The following is a 20,127-nucleotide window of genomic DNA, read 5'->3' as shown; positions in this document are numbered from 1 at the left end:
CGGGAGGGAGCATTCCCATGACTCCCCTAGGAGAGGACCCCCTTGCTGGTGGTGGTGGGGGGTGAAGGTCGGGAGGGAGCACTCCCATGGCTCCCCTGGGAGCTGCACAGGCTCCTCACTTGGCCCCACGTGCCTTTCCCTCTGCTGATTTTAAAAAGATTTTACTTATTTGAGAGAGAGAGAGAGAGAGAGAGCAAGTGAGCATGAGCGTGGGGAGGGGCAGAGGCAGAGGAACAAGGAGACTCTCTGCTGAGAGCAGAGCTCCACGTGGGGCTTGATCCCAGGACCCTGAGATCATGACCTGAATCCAAGTCAGAGCCACCCAGGCGCCCCACTCTCTGATTTTGCTGTATAGTCTTCCCATGTTGGGATCACAGGGGTGACATGTGAGAGGCTGATCTTAGCTTTGTGAAAAATGGGCACATGCCTACTTTTGATCAGTTTGTGGTAAAACGGAGATAATCTATGTAAAAACATTTTAGAAAGAGTAAAGAATTACACACACAGGTGGCACTGTTGCTTCTAAATGGCAAGTCTTTTTTATTATAGGTCACTGCTAATAGATAACGCATGCGCGGTGAAAGCAGACACAAGCCAGACCCCAAACACGAACCAGGGGTCAACGGTACAAGACACACTTCCTCTCCCTTCGGTGGGAGAGATGCTCATGCCGGCAGGAAAGCTCGATAATGTTACTGTTTTCTGCCCTCATTAGGCAGTTCTATCATCTGACAACTTCTATTTATAATTCTAGGAGAGAGAAAAGTAATTTGAGGAGAGCAGAGAATTTATTTAGGGAGTGATAAAAACAGATAGAAAACTACTTACAGTGAGGATCGATACTGTATTTGACTTTCTTAAAAACAATCTTACCCTACAGCAAAGATACGAGGTTATACTGCTCAGCCTAATAAAATATTACAGCTTAAGAACAATCTTCCCAAGAAACTGCATCCTTAGTAGCAGAAGAGGGCTGAGGAAGGGACCCTGTGTCCCGCTCAGACGGGACAGCTGGAAGGTGGCTGTGCACGCACGTGACAGAAGGACCGAGCACACGGCAACAGCCCGGACGCCGCAGCGTCGCTGAAGACGCCTCGGCTCCCGCCCTACTGCTCTAGGATGGCCTTCTCGACTCTCTTACGGCTCTTCAGCTCTACCGCCAGCTCCCAGTACTTGAGATACAGCCACATGAGTCTCCCATTCTGGCGCCTGTTGGTATTCCAGACGTCACCACAGTACGTGTCGTGCTTAAATATGTCCGTCAGGCCAGCCGCCATCTGCAGGTCAGTGGCAATGGGGTCCGTGGCTGCTCGGACCAGTAAGCTCTTCTCGAGCTCTAGCCGCCTGCCACGGGGGAGAAGCAGGCTGCAGTAGATGTTCTGTCTTTCCGTGAGGGCATCTTCAAACTCTTTCAGCACAAGCCTGGCCCTCCTTTGCCAGTCGTCTTCCTTTTCCAGGAAGCTCAGATACGCACTTCTCAAGGGCTGCAACTGTCTCTTTTCTTGCATGACCTGAGCCCGCTCCTGTTCCAGAAGTTTCTTTTCTTCAACCAACTTGCGCCCCTGAGAGATAAGGGCTTCTCGGTAACTAGTCGTTCTGTTTTGTTCCTTTTCAAGTTCCAAAGACAAGTGAGCCACGGCACGCCGGTTTTCAGAGATCACGGCGTGGTACTTGGCCTCGAGGTCCCGCTGGAAAGCAGCTGTTCTCTGACGGTATGCTTCTCTCTCTTTTTCTATTTCTTTCTGGGACTCCCTGGACCAAATCCAACCTGACGTGAATAAATTGGGGGAGAAAAACACACTTAATGAGAAGTCAGAGCTGAAGTTTTATTTTGAAGAAGTATAAAGCGGCTAAGGACAGCATTTCAGTAAAATCTTAAGCCCTGAAAGGTATGGATAACATTTTGTATGAAACCATATAATAATCAAAATTCTTATCTTAAAATCAGATAAGGGTTCCCAAAGGACAAGTGTGACAAGGTTGCTGACCGTTCCCCTTCCAGCCTCCTCACCTTCTATGGCTGGAAAAAATCTACCACTGCTTTCTTTGGCTCTCAAACTCACCACCAATGCCTACACTGGCCACAGTGCCCCCACGTCCTACCAGCAAGGTTTAAAAGTCAATGCCGTTATGCTTCCTGTGTTGCTGCAGGTGACTACAGAACCGGGTGGCTGCAAAGTGCATTCAGACTTGCCTGGTCATCTCGCTTCTATCCTGACAAGGGTACATAAAAATAAGGGGGAGTAAGACGTTCAACCTCAAGACATGGCCTAGCTCCTTTTCCCAAACCAGGGAAACGTGGCTCTCACAAACACGGGACGGACTGAGGAGCTGCTGGGCCTCTGTCCTCTGCTGCTTGCAGAAATCCAGTGCCAGGGAGGCCCCTTTTCCCTCCCCAGCACTCGAGATGGGGTCCTTGCCATTCAGGTCTTCCTCCCCCGCGTCCCTTGGGAACCGTCCTCTGAGGCCGGATCTGCAAGGGCCCGGAAGTCATGTCTACCTGAAGTGCTGGTACCAGCCCAAGTCTATCCGCACACCATCAAACGCATTCCTTCAACTAAAAACAGCGTCAAGTCCTACTGGTAACGGAAGCTCGGAAGCCCACCTCATCTTCATCTCCTCCTGTCTCTAAAGTTCCACAGGCAGGGACCGACCACCAGAGCAGCAGTTACAGCAGCATTTGATAAGCACTGAGAGGTCTGTGAGAAGGGGAGGAAAGCAGGACTGTTTCAGTTTGGGGTGCAGTCGGGGAGGGTTCACAAAAGAGGTGAATGGGAACCAGTCTGGAAAAGCGAGGAGCAGCTGCTGGGAAAGGCCGCTCGAGGCAGAATGGACAGGGACAGGAGCAGGCACCACATGTCCCGAGGAGGCGGCTTCCAGAGTCGCTGCAGGGCTTCTACGCGGGAGCAGCGGGAGCATGCCCTGGAAGTCAGCAGTCCTCAGAGACCCTGGTAACAAGTGGAAGATCAGAGGTGGGGGGGGGGCAGCAGGGGGCAGAGGAGGCCACTCCTGCCGTCATCCAGGTATGATCTAACGCAAGTACCACAGCTGACACAGGGAACAGGTGGCGACCGACAGAGAACACACAGAAGTGCACATCAGACTACGTGGCACAGGCTGCGACTACTGGGAGGTTTGGGGTAGGCGGCACTGAATCAGGAAGGCCTCCAGGGAGAGGTGGGACAGAGATGCGACACACGTGGGGAGATCACCAGGGAGGTGTGCAGAGGAAAAGTGTGGAAGCAGAATGGGAAAACCTTAAGTCTGGGTCTGACCCTGGAGAGCCCTGCCTTACGATTCTGGGCAGACCCAACTGTGCACAGGCCCAGTTTCCAAAGGCAGAGAAGAGAGTGGGGGCTCCTGCTTTTGGGGGAATGGAACAGAAGTACTCTTTCCTATTCTTCCTGCTCAGCACCGTCAGAAACCCTGCATCCTAAGTACAACAAACACAAGGGGGCTCTTAAAGGTGGAGAACCGCAGGCAGACTGGCAAGGGACCTTGGGACCCAAGGAACACTATGGTGGTGAGTCCCGTGGGGTTTCATTTTGCCTCAGATTTCCTGGACTTGGAGCTGAAATGCCAATGGTGAAGACTTTCTTTCAAAAAGCCCCAGCACAAGTCTGCTTTCTCTGGCCAAGGGGCTAGGAAGGTGGCCTAGCAAGACAGGGAACTTCAACAATAACTATTCCACTCTGGCCAAACAGCACAGAGTCACTGTGGCGCCAATCCCAACCATCGGGCAAAAGCTGACGGGAGCCCCTCCTGCTCCCCTGGGGTGGTGTCAGAGGTGGCCAAGTGGGGAGCAGTAACGAGACTCTCCTACCTCTCCCAGCCTGGGAGCATCAGTGGAAACCTGGGGGAGTTGCACCTCCCACTCCTGCCCAGTGGTAATGAGGGGACCCTTCCTCTAGGTGTCTGTGGACCAGAGGCTGAGTGGGGAACCTGGGCTTCCATCTCCACCTGGGAGTGAGGCAACAGTGACACCTGTCCCCTGCCAGATCCCTATCCAAGAAGCTAGCCGTAGAACGTCCAAATAAAAGGTCAGCCTCATAACATAATGCCCCAAATACACAGATTTCAATCGAAAATCACTCTTCATACCAAGAATCAGAAAGATCTCAAACTGAATTTAAAAAGATGATTAGTAGACACCAATATGGCGAGGACAGAGATGCCAGGGTTAAAGCAGGCATGATACCACAAAGTCTGAGCACAGAAATGCGCGGTATAAAAACAAGCGAATGAGCGTTCTGACAATAACTGACATAGAAGGCATGATGCTGGTGTAGGTGCAGAGAAGAGAGAACCCTGTCAAAGGGCTGAAATACTAAACCCCATACGAACACAGACATAAAACCCTGAACAAAACACTGGCAAATACAATTCTACAATATGTAAAAAGGATTATATGGCATGACCAAGTGGAGATTTATTTTTAAAGATTTATTATTTATTTGAGAAAGAGAATGAGAGCAAGTGTGTGCCAGTGGGCGGGGCGGCAGAGGGAGAGAATCTTCAAGCAGACTCCCTGCTGAGCACAAGGCAGAGCCTGCCACGGGGCTGGATCCCATGACCCAGGAGAGTCGAAACCAAGAGTCAGACACTTAATTGACTGAGCCACCCAGGTGCACCCCCAAAGTGGAGATTATTCCAAAAATGTAAGACTGGTTCAATATTCAAAAATCAATCAGTGTAATCAATGTAACCCAACATACCAATAGTCTAAAGAAGAAAAATCACCTGATCCCATCAACTGGTACAGAAAAACAACTGACAAAATTCAACACCCACTGATGATAAGAACTCAAAAAGAAAAGAAAAACTGAGGGGAGCTTCCTTGGCTCCATCAAGAACAGCTATGAAAACCCCTAGCTAACAGCGCCCTTAATGGTGAAGACTGAATACTCCTCCCGTAAGATGGGAACTTCTCGATGGAGGCCCGGAAGTGTGAGCCAGTGCAAGAAAGCAAGAAAAGGAAATAAGAGACAAACAGATTGGAAAGGAAGAAAGAAAACCCAAGTCTCATATGTTACACTAAAAAAAAGAAAAGTTAACTCAAAATGGATCATGGACATACGTGTAAAATGTAAAACTAACTTCCAAGAAACAATGTGGGACAGAATCTTCAGGATCTAGGGCTAGGCAAAGAGCTCTCGGGAGGAGAAGCGTGACCCATGAAAGAAAAAATCAAAAGACTGGACTCCATCAAAATTAAAATCTTTGCTCTGTGAAAGCCTCCATTAAGAGAATAAAAGAACAAGTTACAGAGTGGAAGAAGATACTGGCAAACTAGATGGCCAACAAAATATTAGAATCTAGAATATAGTAAAAAACTCTCAAAGCTCAACACGAACACACAATAAATTAGAAAATGGCCAAAAGACAGGAACAGACACGTTGTGGGAGAGGCTATACCGATGGCAAATAAGAATGTGAAAAGATGCTCAACATTATTAGCTATTAGGGAAATGCAAACTGAAACCGCAATGGGTGTAAACTAAAAACAACAGCAACCTCACCAAATGCTGGTGCAAATGCCAAGAACACGGTCACTTGCACGCTGCTGATGGCGGTGCAACATGGCACCACCCCTGGGAAGATGTCCTGGCACTTTCTTAAAAACTAAACATGGACTCCCACGGAGGCCGATGAGATCAGGCAGCTTCTACGATTCAGCCATCTGCACAGCGCCCGCTTCTAGGTCAGAGACGGGGCAGATCCAAACCCTGCCCTGAGGGTGTTGCCCCTCGGAAGCTCAGCAGCCTGCCATCTTGCAAAGCTCTCCTAACCCTCGGAACCTGTTGCCTATGGCTAGGGTGATGAACTTGGTGAGGGAATTGGAAGGCTTACCATGACACTGACTAACAGTGACTAATTCTGAAGCTGGGACAGGCCCTGGGGCGACTCTCACGTTCCATTTGTTTTCCAGACTCTAACTTTTACAGCCTTTCATAACCTTTACTTTTGAGGTTCTTGCCTCCTTGGACTTTTGAAACGTTGCTTTCTGTCCCTGAGAAGCGTCAATGAGTATTTTGCATTTTCTTATTGGTCACATGATCACAGAAAACTTTTACCTTTGCTTTCTTATAAAGATTCTCCAAGAATGTTTTACTACGTAGTTCAGAAATTATATTGCCAAGGGGTATCTGGGTGGCTCTTGACTTTGGCTCTCGGGTCATGGTCTTAGGGTTGTGAGATCGAACCCTGTATCTGGCTCTGCACTCAGTGCAGGGTCTGCTTGAGATTCTCCCTTTCCCTCTGCCCCTCCCCACATGCGCCCCCTCTCTCTCAAATAAATAAATAAATAAACAGATAGAAATTATATTGCCAAATATGGGTGTAAACTAGCCTCCTGGCAGTCACCAATAAAGGCAGATAAATGAACAGTTGATAAGTGCTCTCTCCTCAGCCTTCACTTCCTCTAAGGTAACCCTGCCAACCTGAGAAATCCAAGCACATAAAAAAAAGTATCACTGCAAATAGAGGGCAGCTTGTGCTTTTCCTCCATTCAATCATTCAGTTTCTCATATTCTTAAGTGCCAACCCAAAACTGTGGGATATGACAAAATATAAAACTAATTCCTGAACATCAGAAAATAATCACGTAGTGGAAAATAAAAGCCAAGGACTGGAATAATTATAACTGACTAGTAACTGGTAATTTCCCCAAAGTCAATCCAAACTAGAGAGAAGCTGGCCAGTCTGAGCAGAGGTTTTAAGACTGATTCCCTAAACACTGAACAGATGACCAAACTGGTTTTCTCTTGCGCCTATTTTATTCTTCCCTGTCAGTCCTGATGAGGGCAACTGAACCAAGAGAGCCCCCTTCAGAGCAGTGAAGTCTGGAATGGAGCTAACAGTTCGTTACTTAAACCCACTCCACACAAAGTATCTTGTTTTATTTAGCCCTCACAATGCTTCAATGGACAGGGAAACTGCAGCTCAGGGGGTTAAGGAATTTGCCTCGTACTCACTGTATGGGATAACACTAGGGTACGCTTGCATTTGTCAGGGTCCAAAGCCCAAGGTCTTTGCGGTCCACACTTTCAGCCTCCCAAATGCAAATGTTAGGAAAACCATGACTTACGAAAAGCAGCCAATCCCAGCATTGGAACCAACAGGGCATAATTCCATCTGCTTCCATCACCCCCATCTGCCCTGGAATTAGGCCGGATATTCCAATTTGGGGGGTCATTTAAGTTATTCATGGAGATGTACCTTGAAGTAAATAAGAAAACCATTAACCATATAAAAGGAACAAAATACATCTGTCACAATTGTATGATCTACTTGGCTCAGTTCTACCTATGAGCTGCATAGCACTGAGCCTTACAGAATTAAAAGAAGAAAAAAAAAAGGCCTCAGACAATGGCCGCTCATGATATAGTGGGGGAGAGAAACAGGTCTCAAATAAGTGAAATACAAGTAAAGTAAGGTAGGACCTCTAACATAAACAAGCTTCACAGCTGCATACAAAGATATGTAAATAGGAAGGTGTGAAAGCACTGGCTGCTTCAGGAAATGGCGAACAACACGGAGAGGACATGCAGAGGCCGAGGCAAGGCGGGGGCGGGGTGTCACAGAGATGGGGACAGTGCTAGGAAGGCTCTCATGCCTCCTGACTTTGGTGGCATGGACACCATAATTACGGATGTTTCTGCTTAGAGCTCATGCTGTATCTCACTAACTAGGCTGGGGTCTAATGTGAACATGAATTTACCAATTTACTAAGTACCTACACTATGTCGGCATTTTCACAAAATAGAGCAATAAGACTTTCAGCTTATTTCTGTGTGACGGCCACAAATAATACACACTGATTAGAAAAGAAACAACCAAGCCTTACATAACCAAAAAGGAATCCAATTCAATTTTGAAAATTTTAATAGGGTTTTCAACAAACACTTAACACTTAAAAATATTAAATTCTAATTGGCAATAAAGAAATGCCAAAAATATTATGTTAAGGAGTTTGTGGTAACTACACAATAAAAAATTAGTTATCTGAAAGTACGAAACTGCGAGAGTCTCAAGTAGGTCTGTGAAGAATGGTTTTCATTTCCTCCAAGACAGTAAGTCCACTTAAGGGGCATAGGGCCTGAGGAAACATGCAATTCTAAGCAAAGCAAACTAATGCTAAGTAAGACAAAGCGTTATACAAAATTATGATCTTTATCGCCTAGCAAAGATTTGGAAACAAGCTAAATGTCAATAAAATATGGGCGCCTGGGTGGGGTTCAGTTGGCTTAAGCGTCTGCCTTAGGCTCAGGTCCTTGGGTATCAGGCTCCTTGCTCAGCGGGGAGCCTGTTTCTCCCTCTCCCTCTGCCTGCTGCTCCCCCTGCTTGTGCGCTGTCAAATAAATAAAATCTTTTCTAAAAATAAATGTTAATAAAATAGAAGTGGATCGATCATTGTAAACTCACTAAAATAATTCAAAATTATATCGCACACAACTGTGCATGAGAAAGACCCTAATGATACAAAACTAAACACGGAAAGCGAACACAGCTTATTGCCCAGGCCATTGGTCCCACAAAAGACTTCAAGTACCTTACATAAAAACACAACGTAAAAGAAAAACACTTCGTGGACCAGAGGCGAAATCAAGCGAGTCAGTGAAGACACTTAAGCCTGGGAAGCTGAAACAGACCCTCACCGGGTCACTGCCCGTCTCCACCGCTGGCGCTCCCAGTGTCACCCAGGCGCCCGCCCTGTCACCCCGGGACCCGGGCGGACGCCCTGACCTATCCCAGACCCATCCCCCAGCCCTCTCGATCCCCGACCCACTCCCGGAACCCCCGAACATGGCTGGGCGCCCTGACCTACTCCGGCCCCCGACCCACCCCCGGCCTTTCCGACCCCGAACCCACACCCTTTCCCCCCGACTTCTCCCTAAGCCCCCGATCTACCCCTAGCCCCCAGACCTACCCCCGGCCCCTCCCGAACACAGCCCAGGACCTGGCCACAGCCCAAGCCCTGGCCCGGCACCGAACACTGTCCGACCCGCCCCTTACCCCCCGGCCGGGAGCGCGGGGCCCGGAATCCCCTCAGAGCCACTGTCCGCGGGTCCTGTGCGCAGGCGCAATGCCCCCCGGGGTCGTGGCGTGGTGCACAGGCGCAGTGTCCCATCGTCCTGGCCGGGCGCGGCTAGATGCGCAGGCGCAGTCTGGCGCGGGGGCTGGTGGGACAGCCATCTGGAGGACGGAGATGTCGGGGGTCCGGGCGGTGTCTCAGCTGTTGGGCGCTCGGCGCCTGGCACTGACCAGGGCGGTGAGTCGGTGCCGGGGGTGGGCAGGGCGCGGGGGCGTAGGTGGGGGCAGGACGGTCCCCGCGGGGCGAAGCGGACGCCGATTCCCCCGGCCCCGGGACGGGCTGGGGAAGGTCTGCGGGCCGTTGCGGGGAGGAGGTCGCCCGAGGGGTGGGGCCGACCCAGCGGCCAGCCGGAGGTTTTCAGAAGCCCGCCGGGCTGTGTCCCGGTGAAGGTCATGACCCCGCGTTCCGCCCCAGGGCCGCTTCCTCCGCCTGGGATCCAGGCCTGGGGTCTGGGGGCTTCGCGGAAGAGCGTCGCCCTGGTCCGAGCCTTCAGCGCGTGGGGAGGCGTGTTTGGCCAAGGTTACTCGGACGGCTAGCGGCCCATGGGTGCCCCGGGCTTCGGAATCTAAAAGCGGCCTTAAACCTCGGGCGGAGGCGGGCCCACGACCGCAGGCGCGCGCTCATCGCGCGCTGTGCGGGCCGCCGTGCCGCCCGCCCCGCGGGACCGTCGGTCGGGTGCCCGAGGCCCCAGGTGGGGTGGGTGGAAGGCACGTCCGACGCCCGCGCTTGGGCTTCCCTGGCAGCTGTTCGCAGAACCGAGCCCTCTTCGGGGAAAGCGTAGACCTGGCAGTAAGTTTAGGGCCTTGGTTCTGGGTTTTGTGTGGCGGCGTTTTGCGTGGCGGCGTTTTGCGCGCTTTTAGAAAATCAGACGGAGAATGCCAGCACTCTGACTTGCAAAACCACGTTTGGGCGAGGACGCCTGGAAGTTTGATTTCCCGTGCGCTGTCTGGGGAGGCGGGTGGAAGGTCCCTCGCGTGCCCGGAATCCGGGCAGCCGTGGATGACCGTCGGGGGATGCTTTCCGAAGCCCTAGCTACTGGATTGTGTGCTCTTTCCAATAACGACTTCAGAATCCATCTTTTCGGGTTTTATTGAAGCACAGTAAACTTAGAGGGTTTGGTTATTTGGGTTCTTTTAAATGATCCGCCCACCTGCCTGCTCAGTAATATAATTACAGAGTGAAGATCCCAATAGGAACCAAGGCATTCAACAATACTGGCTTGACTTGTGCCTGTAATTATACTTGCAATTTTCTCCTTTTTGAAATACAGATATTAAAAGTTAAATGTGAGAAGGTTTAGCCATCCTGCCAACACCAGAGAACAGTTTAAATGCTTTCACGTGTTGCTGTGGTTGGTGCTTACTGAGCAGAGGTCCCTACTCGCCAACCCCTGTCTTGGGCTCTAAGACACAAAGGTTGGAGGGAGCCCACGAGCAGGAAGTGGAGTCCTTGGTCAGTGGTGTATTTTTAGTCAGGAGTCCCTGAACAGACTTCTTACAAGTACTTCCTGCTTATTAGGTGAAGTGACTGGTAACTGGTGGTGTTTGTGGAGATGAGCTGAATAGGTCTATTCGCAGTCACCCCAGACTGGTGCTCTGCAGTCCTTGTGCAGACTACACCCCTCCAGCCTGTGGAACTCGCTTCACCCACTGCCTGCCCTCTGTCAATTTATGAAAACATTGTTGGCCTTTAGAGAGCTGGACTGGAAGAATTCTAGTGCTGAGCTTTCAGCACAGGAGGTCGGGGTATATAAACCTCTCCTATGTTGGCGTGATTTCCAGGTGATCTTGGTTGAATCGCTGTTAGCAGCTGGCACTTTCCTTTTTATTATCTCCTTGAATCTTCACCCCAGTCCTTTGTTTAGGGACTTGTGAACATGAGGGCAAGATAGATAAAGCAAAATTGAACCGTCCCTTAGGCCTACTGGAAGTTGGTCTTGGGTTTTTAAAAAGTCTTGTTTATCCTGATGAAGATAGCTTTTCCTGTCCCAAACAATATATTTAGTGGAATTTAGGATTGGCAAAAACAAAAGCATCCAGTTAGCAGAACAAAAGAAAAGTGTGATTACCAACTGAGAAATGTGCATGGAGAGTGCATGAGGAAGATAATTTGAACAAAATCCACAGAGAATTTTTCTTTATTTCATTTTGTTCAATTCTGTGGTGTTTCCAAGTCATTTTTTATACTTACAGCTGCTTTCAGGTTGCAAAATTATCCAACCTATTTCGCCTTTGTTTCATTTTTAGTTAGCCTAATGCACTGACACGATTTGCAGAGTGTTCTAAACTAGTTTACTGAAAGGAAAAGTAAAACCGAGGATCTGAGTATCTGGTTAACGGCTTCAGATAAGATTTCTCAGGTTCTTTTAACATGAAGATCCGAAGTACTGTTTGAGAGTAAGTCAGTTTCTTTGAATATTGTTTTGAGTACGTTTTAGTGGTATATGTAGTTTTACATCATTTAGGCCTTTGTAGTAATCTTTCGTTTTGCTTCTTGGGGTAAGTTTACTGCAGTGGCGTTCAGTTCTGCATTCCGTGTGATGTTTTGCCTGGTTCGCTTGAAAAGTTGTGGCTTGGTTTTGATATGTGATCTGGATATGCATCTGATTTTGGAGTTGCAGAGATTTTCCAAAGGCTCCTTACCTGGGGGAATGTACAAAATCTGGTGCCAGCCAGGCAGACCTGAGTCCAGACCCTGGATAGACTCCCCTTCTCCATGGGCTTAATGAGGATTCTGTGACATAACCCGTGAAACCCTTGTGTGGTGCTCTTCCGAGGCACAGCCTACAGCTGACAGCCTGTGCTGGGTAATCTTGTGAGCTGTGTTTTAAGCATCCCTGTTTTAAATACCTTTAAATTTTTGATGAAAATAATTACACGTAGTTGTAAAAAAAAAAAAAAGTCAAGGAGTACAGAAGGCTTTATAATTGAAAAGGAGTAAGACCCTCTCCTTCCCCAGACCTGTTCCCCAGTGGAATTAATTATGAATTGTTGCCGTTACTGGCCTCTGGTGCTTACCTCCATTTTTCCTGCTAATACGCAGGTGTATTTTTATCCATTTTGGACATTGAATTATGCTGCTAAATGAGGATTTAGTTGACACAAACCATCTTACTCCCACATCCTCAGTTCTTCCGCTGTATCTATGCAGCCACTTTCAGATCCTTTATTGGCTGCTTCTCTGATTGTATAGATGAGTTTCTTTTTCATGGTTTGTAGGTGCATGTTGTTAGATGAGGACTCCCCACTTTGCTAGACTCCACACTTCTTTTCACTTTTTTCTTCCTTTTACCATCTGATTAATTCACCTGTGCTTTCCTGCCATTAAAAGATCTAAGTGTTTCTGTTAATTCAACCTCCGAGGTAGATTTCCTCATTCTTCTCTGTGTTGTCCTGTTTGATAGTTTTACTTCAAAAAATGTTACTAAGTGACACAAAAAGTGTTTTATCTAAAGACAAATTGGATTAATATTAGGCTGTCCAGATTCTAAAATTGCTCCTCAAATTCCAATTTAAATGAAAAGCTAGTACTCTATTTTCCACAGAGAGATAGTGTGATAATTTGTTAAAGATGTCATTATAATAGCTGGCAGTGTTTAAGCTAGCCATGGGTGTGTGTCTGTCCTTATTCAACATGAACATCCTTGAAAGAAGAACTACTTAGGGAATCTCACTGTTCTATTTTATTTTTTTATAGTTCAACTGAGGCAGGTAAGTTGAACGATCAGAACAAAATGGGATCAATTAGGAAAACCTGTATGTAAGAGACACTTTACAGTATAATACATCCTTCTCATGTTGATTATCGTCATAGGATTTGATATATATGATTATTAAGTTTTCTGAGTTAAAATTGTATAGGTGTCCATGAAGGTCTGGAAACATAAACAAATATAATAGTTTACTGATACTCCGGCAAATGTTCAATGATTGTGCTGTCCTCACTGCAGATCATAGTTCAACAAGCTGTGCAGAAGTGCATGGAAGAGTGTGCGCTGAGCGGTATTACCGTCAGTCACTGCCTGCGCGGTTTGTGTGTCTCATTTCTCACTGGATGAACCTGCGCCCTTAGAATACTCGAGGTGTAGTTAAGGAAGAAGTGGATGTTGTCTGTGTCTCCAGACTGTGTGATCATATATATATATATATATATGTGTTTTTTTAGTGTCACATGCTGTAAGTCTTATAAACATTTTTGCTTTTCATGTTATACCCAGAAAAACGTGAATACTAAAAATGAGAGAACGGAAAGAGAAAAATTGATTTATTTTGCCTTTAAATTCCACACCACAACATTTTACTGAAAATGAGTGATTTTTAATCTGTAGATAAAAAACTCTCTAAATGATATGTAGGATGTTTTACAAGTTTGGTTTTAAAATAGATTTGAATTCACAACAGGTCTTACATACAATGATTTCAATCCATGAGGCACTCCAGAATACAGTGTGGACGTATAACAGTTATGTAACGACTTCTTGATAGTTCAAGGGGTACAGACCTTTTTCAAGGGCACCTGGGTGGCTTAGTCGGTCAAGCATCTGACTCTTGGTTTCGGCTCAGGGTCCTGAGATCGATCCCCACGTGAGGCTCCCTGCTCGTGTGCACACTCGCTCTCTAAAATAAATAGTTTTTTTAAAAGACCTTTTTCAAATATGGAAAGAAATTGCTTTTTCTGTAGTATTAACTCCTAAAAGCTATTCTCCTTTATAGACGACAATATTATTGTCAGCTTCATATACTTTTACTTCATAAAGAACACCCAGAGGAAGAAATTTCTGAAGGTTTCCCCAGATACATACGGCTACATTTTCTGTCGTGCGTACAACAACTGCAAAGTATGGCCCATTCAGATCCAGATTCTTACGATCAAAGGCCTTCATAATTGCCTCCCCCATATACTCCTTGAGGTTGGTCAGATTCATAACCGTTGCCTGTAACAGGATCAGTCTCTCCATGTACTGTCACCACAACTGTATAATTGTGCCCACGGCCATTTGGAGTGTTGCAGGTCCCAAACAGTTTCAGGTTTTCTTCATTACTCAGAGATTTGCTGTGGAGCGGGTGGGTCTCCTGAAGGACATGAGGTGGGACAGGTGTCCTGCATTCGTGGCCTCACCTCCCCGCTTGGCTGGCAGGGGGGTGCTCACTGTTTCTATTTTAATTTCAGTTTGGTATTGCAAAATGTACTGTTCTTTTTGGAACTGTTACCTTTATATTGGGTACTTTATAAAATTTTCAGGAACATTTGTATTAAGATTCTTTGACTTAGTCCTTTAAGATGTGATTTTACCAATTTTAAAATTATACTAAAACAAGAATATTTGTTCTTTTTAGTTCTTTAGTTCATTTTCTGAAAGAAAAGAATTGGCTTATGTCAAAATATATTTAAAGTTGAAATTGGAGAATTTAAGAATATTGCTTTTATCAGTTCAGATCTACTTAGAAATCCAACAGACTTCTTTGTAATTGGAGCTGTTAGCATAAGTCAACTATTTGTGACCTCCATCATTTTGTCTCAGAGCTCGAGGAAGCCTAGATGTTGGAGCCACCTGTGGTTTGCAAGTGGCCAAGCCCTCTAGCCTTGGCCTGAGTCCCTTAATCTTAGAATGGAGTCCTTCAGTTCAAAACTGCTCAGAGTTCACTTTGTATTTTGCCATATTCTCCTTCCTGTATTCCCCACTTGTTTGTCCTATGGAATAATTCTTTTTATTTACCCCACAGAATAAATAACATCTCTTCCAAATTGCAGAATACTTGAAGACATCTCTCATGTCCCCTTTTGTCATTGTTCAATGTACTTAATTCCTAAAACTGTTGTTTATGAGATTGCTAAAACTTCATTTTATCAGTAGTCCTCTAAAAACCAGTCAGTAGAATGGAAAGACCAAGACATAAATTGGTTCACTTATGAAGAATGTGGCCTCGTGCTGGGCCGTGCTTTCATTAATACCAGTTTTCTTGAGTCCTTATAGAGTAGAACATTTAAGCCAAAACTTGGAGGGTTGTAGAGGTTAGCCAGGGAAAGGCATTTCCAGACAGAGGGAACAGCACCGTGGAGTAGTACAGATGAGACAGCTTGTGCCTCGAGCCCAGCACAGATGTGGAGTGTGGGGAAGCAAAACTGTGAGCATGTCTGGGCCTGGGGCCCTCACCTTAACAGTGAAGGGCTGATCTCACTGGTGCCTAGGTGTCCCAACAAGCGGTAGAGCCTCTTCTAGAAAATGGATCTCCCGACACACCATCCAGTGCCTTTTCCAATGAACCACACAGCCTTGCAGATACGTGGTCCTCTAGAGTGAAGAGGGTTATGATGGGTCCAGTAAAAGTGCTTCATTGTTTGCATACTACCACTTTCACAAAAATTGATGTCTTTCCCATTCTCCACGAAGAACCCTAGTTAAGAAATTAATGTGGAGTTGTACCTTTTCATCTCTGAGTCTGTGAGTGTCCTGTTTGGAAACAGGTTTCATTTAGAAGGGCTTTTCCTGAAGTGGCAGGTCTTTGCCACTTCGGCCTGCTCTGGGTTCTTAGCCCTTCCTTACCCTTCAGGGTCAAGTAGAGGACCCCAGCTGAGCTGTCTAGGTGAAGGGGGAACACTTGAGTACTTAAAAAGGTTAATGACTTAAGGGGAAATTTTTTAAAAAATATTTTATTTATTTATTTGAGAGAAAGAGAGCAAGCACTAGAGGGGGGAGGGTCAGAGGGAGAAGCAGACTCCCTGCCAAGCAGGGAGCCCGATGCGGGACTCCATCCTGGGACTCCAGGATGACCTGAGCTGAAGGCAGTACCTTAACCAACTGAGCCACCCAGGCGCCCCTTAAGGGGAAATTTTGATGGCTAGTCCTTGTTCCTTTAAGACACTTAGTGCTCTCCATCTGTGTCTCAGCAGTGGCCAACGACAAGGCAGACGGGCACCTGCGGTTTTCACTTCACTGTTGATGGGAATAAGAGGTCTTCTGCGAAAGTTTCCAATTCAGTAAGTTCACAAATTTTTGTTCCCTTATAAATGACATCCTTGGTTTAGAGGAGTAATGATCTATACCAGTTTTCAGGATATTGGAATAATACACAGTTCCTGTTTAAAGGAAAAAAATTCTCATTCCAGTGGTGCTCAAATTATTTTTAGTGTATAGCACTTAATTGTGGTACAAATATAAGCACAGTCATCAACACTTTGCTTGTGGTTCATGGATATGTATAAACCAGAGTAAAATTTAAGTCACAGCAGCAAAGTAATAAAATAAAAATAACAGATGAACATTATTTACTGTGACGAATGGCATAGGACCATGGAGCCACTCGTGTGTAGGCTCTTTGTGTTTACCGGTCCCGTTCTCTTCTGTGCCGAAGACAGAATTTGTTGACAGGTCTCTTTCTCATAAGCTCACAGCAGTTACCGAATGCTAGTTGGCATCTTCTCAGTCAGACACAAGCATGGTCCTGAAACCGGGTTCCACTCCCGGTGCTGACGTGGTTGCCCAGACGGACCGGAGATGTGCTCACCTAAATGAGACACCGTATTGACATTGTCAGAAACTTGCTGGTCGCAGGCGGAGAATCGCAATCTCTACTGCATTATGACCTTAGATTCGCGTAAGCGCACATACGTATATGTCGCTACAGACAAAGATAAAGAAGCTAATTGAGTAGAAAAGCCATATTTAGGGCTAATTCTTTGATTTGTGTTGTTGCTTTTCTTTGCTTCTACAGTTCCTTGCTTTGAGGCTGTACCTCTTTAGCATTTCACCTCATAGCGGGTTTCCTAGGTGCTGGGATGAGTGCTCTCCGTTCGGCAACTCTCTGTGTTGGCCCTGTCCGCTCCCCACCACACACCGTGTGGGGCCCACAGGGTGGACGCCCCTCCTCGTTGCAGCTGCTCTTTTGTTGCTCCTTCTGTTTTCCCTGAGCCCTTGGCACTGTACCCACCGTCCCTGGTTGACAGGTGAATTGTTCCTTTCCAGATTTCTACGCAGTACCCAGTAGTGGACCATGAGTTTGATGCGGTGGTGGTAGGTGCTGGAGGGGCAGGCCTGCGAGCTGCGTTTGGCCTTTCCGAGGCTGGGTTTAACACGGCCTGTGTCACAAAGCTCTTTCCTACCAGATCACACACCGTTGCAGCCCAGGTAAGAGAAGGGGGCTCGCTTAGTGGTTTTGGCATCTGCACAGCAGTGCACAGTCTCCTGCCACAGTCCTCCTTCCCACCACACTCCAGCCACATTTGTCTCTTTCTGCTCCTTGCACCCATTTGGCTCACTCACCTTGGGGGTCTGTGTCCACACTGCCTCCACCCCACTGCCAGAGCTGCTTCTGGGGCCTCTAATCACTCTTTTCTGCTCTAGTCACACTCAGGGCTTCTCTGAGCACCCACGTAGACCCCCTGGCCACATCATGGTTTGTCTTCACCGTACTCTTCCAATCTGAAACGCGCTCGTCTCTGGACTTGCTGCCATTGGCCCCGAATCTCATGTGTCCTGCTGCAGCCTTGGTGCAGGCCTTGTTAACTATGATGGTGATGAGCTCTGGTGACGGCACAGATGTGTCAGACAGAAGAACGTTGGCCTTGAAATGCTCAGAGTTTAGGGAAGAGGATGAAAGTAAGGTGAAATATTACTCCGTGATTTTATAATTTTGCTTGCTTGACGTACTTGAGGTAGTACCCCGGTTGAGTATTCCAGAATCTTACTGGACTGTTTTTTCCAGTATTTGGAACACATTTCCTTATAGAGATAGCAGAGTATGTGGCGACTTTCCAGGAACCAATGAAAGCCACCCTAATTACTGCTATAGCCTGTATTCAGTGTCCAGCGACGTTCTTCAGGCACGTAATTGATGCCAGATAACTTTGTCCTGAAATGATGTTTTGTAAACTGAAAAATAAATAATACATACCTTTGGAGAATATATTGTCTAAAAGGAAAAGTGGATGTAAACATAATTATAAATAATGCAAAATAATAGGGTGTTCAGGTAATGCAATATTAATACAATAAAAAGAATAAGATATGGGTAGCTTAACTTGAATGCTGGTTCTGGAGAAAATAGGTTTACTTGGGGGAAGGATAAGGCAGGTGGGACCTGGAGTGTCCAGGTGTCCTTCTGCAGGGGCACCTGGCTGGCTTCGTGGGTAGAGCCTGCAGCTCTTGATCTCGGAGTCGAGTGTTTGAGCCCCACGTTGGACGTAGAGATTACTTTAAAAAAACAAAACCGTGCTTCTAGGGATTCCGGGAAGACTAGCTGTCTGTGGCCCTGATTTTTACTAATAGTAGCAGTTAAATAATAGCATCTGAGCATGCACCAGGCCAAGTATTTTTGTGTTATTTTGAGCTGGGTTTTCTCTATTCCGCTACTACTCTGGTACTTCACATTTTTAATCAGGATTGTGTTTGGGTTTACAATGGAAGGGGTTGGAGGAGGAGGAGGAAGTAATTTGGTAACTTTTGCTGCCTATTACAGGATTCCTGGCTCTGTGCTAGTGACTCTTTTCCTGGGAACTAAACATAATGGGAAATTGAGCCCCAATAGCACCAGGTGGGAAAAGAGTTCCAGCATGGGTTGCTTGACTCAAAAGCTGTGACTGAGGAACAGTGGGAAGACAGAGGGGAAAGTTCTCTGTGCCTTTCCTTGTGAAGAAAATAGGAGTACTCTAGCTTTATGTTGAAGAGGAAAAGTGCGAGCATTACGTTTGTCCCTGTACTGCCGTTTTCTTGACCCTGAGTCCAGAGTTCATTCCTTGGCAGTGAGCACTTCTTGCCTTTAACACGTGCCAGTAAATACCAATGGAACATCCTGTCATGAAATTACCCCAGATTTGTTGAGTACCCTGTATGTGTCAGGTTGGGAAGTGATGAGTGTTGCACATATAACCTCACTTAACTTTCCAGACAACTTCTCGGTAAGGGGACTGAGGCTGAGGGAGGTCCTGTAACCGGGCCGTAGTCAGGTCCCTTACGGACAGTCGTGTCAAAGCAGTTGGCTTTCTCTGAACCCAGTTCTGGGGCAGGAGGCGAAGAATCAAGCCTGGAATGGAAGACCCTCCTGGTAGCTTGTAAGGTTGCTCTGTGTTTGCAGGGAGGAATCAATGCTGCTCTGGGGAACATGGAGGAAGACAACTGGAGATGGCACTTCTACGACACCGTGAAGGGCTCCGACTGGCTGGGGGACCAGGACGCCATCCACTACATGACAGAGCAGGCACCTGCTTCCGTGGTAGAGGTAGTGTCCTCACGTGGTTTGTTTCTAATGCAGAAGAGGTTGAGGCAGACGGGGTCAGCCCAAAGAAGGACAACGAGTGGATGAAACGAGGGAAATCTTTTCTATCATTAACCATTCAGTTCATTTAATAACGAAGTTTTTCTCTTTTCCAAAGTGTTGAAATTGTCATAGAATGTATTGGTTTGGGTTTGCAGGTTTATGTTGGAATTGTTTAGTGTAAAGTAGCCATGAATGTCTTGATTCCTTCAAGGTACTATGTGTTTGTTTTTATATTTCACAGCTGGAGAATTATGGCATGCCATTTAGCAGAACTGAAGATGGGAGGATTTACCAGCGTGCTTTTGGCGGACAGAGCCTCAAGTTTGGGAAAGGCGGGCAGGCCCACCGGTGCTGCTGTGTGGCTGACCGCACCGGCCACTCACTGCTGCACACGTTGTATGGAAGGGTGAGGCCGCCCTGGGCGCACGGGGTGACAGGACATGGTCTGGTTAGGCCAGGCATGTGGTGATGAGCTGGAAACAGGCCACCCTGGGGAGAGTCAGCATGTCAGCCCCAGGGTCACTTAATAGCAGAGTAACTTGATAGGATGTGTATAGTAATGATTAATTAGGAAGTGTCTATTTTAGAAAGTTAAATTGATAATCATTACATACTGTGTTTGAACTTGCGCTCTGCGATCTGCCACACTGCAAGTGTGAGAAGAGATTAACTACTTTATGACTCGGCACCTCTGAGTTCCTGAACTGACTGATTTGTGTTAATACTTAACTGTTCAAACTTGACTATGATTCGGGGGACAGTAGTTACTGGATAAGCAGG

The 20,127-nt window shown here is 46.8% G+C and overlaps 2 protein-coding genes across 4 annotated transcripts in view; one reads left to right on the top strand and one right to left on the bottom strand.

Moving 5' to 3' along the window:
- Window positions 1-516: 516 nt before the first annotated feature.
- On the bottom strand, window positions 517-9,088 carry CCDC127 (coiled-coil domain containing 127). 2 transcript variants are annotated; one of them, XM_040630597.1, is made up of 3 exons: window positions 9,016-9,088; window positions 7,088-7,218; window positions 517-1,768 (listed from the first exon to the last, which is right to left on the bottom strand). In XM_040630597.1, exons 2-3 carry the CDS (start codon window positions 7,206-7,208, stop codon window positions 1,107-1,109), a joined length of 783 nt encoding a protein of 260 aa, XP_040486531.1. In that variant the 5' UTR covers window positions 7,209-7,218; window positions 9,016-9,088; the 3' UTR covers window positions 517-1,106. The 2 variants fall into 2 exon arrangements, with proteins under 2 accessions (XP_040486531.1, XP_040486532.1); XM_040630598.1 differs by having other exon boundaries at window positions 8,930-9,062.
- Window positions 9,089-9,121: 33 nt separating this feature from the next.
- Window positions 9,122-20,127, top strand: part of SDHA (succinate dehydrogenase complex flavoprotein subunit A) — a 29,566-nt gene continuing 18,560 nt past the window's right edge. Inside the window, exons 1-5 of one of the 2 annotated variants that reach the window (XM_040630596.1) lie at window positions 9,122-9,271; window positions 15,986-16,072; window positions 17,058-17,219; window positions 19,165-19,308; window positions 19,589-19,753. In XM_040630596.1, the coding sequence (XP_040486530.1) occupies window positions 9,209-9,271; window positions 15,986-16,072; window positions 17,058-17,219; window positions 19,165-19,308; window positions 19,589-19,753 (621 nt within the window). In that variant the 5' untranslated portion in view covers window positions 9,122-9,208. Of the gene's footprint in view, window positions 9,272-15,982; window positions 16,073-17,057; window positions 17,220-19,164; window positions 19,309-19,588; window positions 19,754-20,127 lie in introns of both variants that reach the window. The other variant, XM_040630595.1, reaches the window with a different exon arrangement.

The sequence above is a fragment of the Ursus maritimus genome, unplaced genomic scaffold, assembly GCF_017311325.1.
Source record: "Ursus maritimus isolate PB19 unplaced genomic scaffold, ASM1731132v1 scaffold_15, whole genome shotgun sequence".
Taxonomy (NCBI): domain Eukaryota; kingdom Metazoa; phylum Chordata; class Mammalia; order Carnivora; family Ursidae; genus Ursus; species Ursus maritimus.
The sequence above is the reverse complement of the archived record's forward strand: the minus strand, read 5'-3'. Positions and strand labels throughout refer to the sequence as shown.

Excerpts from the sequence above, each read along its gene's own strand:
- CCDC127 (XM_040630597.1), bottom strand. The coding sequence starts at position 7,208 with ATGAATAACTTAAATGACCCCCCAAATTGGAATATCCGGCCTAATTCC. Across the intron at positions 1,769-7,087 it reads GCTGGGATTGGCTGCTTTTC|GTTGGATTTGGTCCAGGGAG; the intron begins GTAAGTCATGGT and ends TATTCACGTCAG.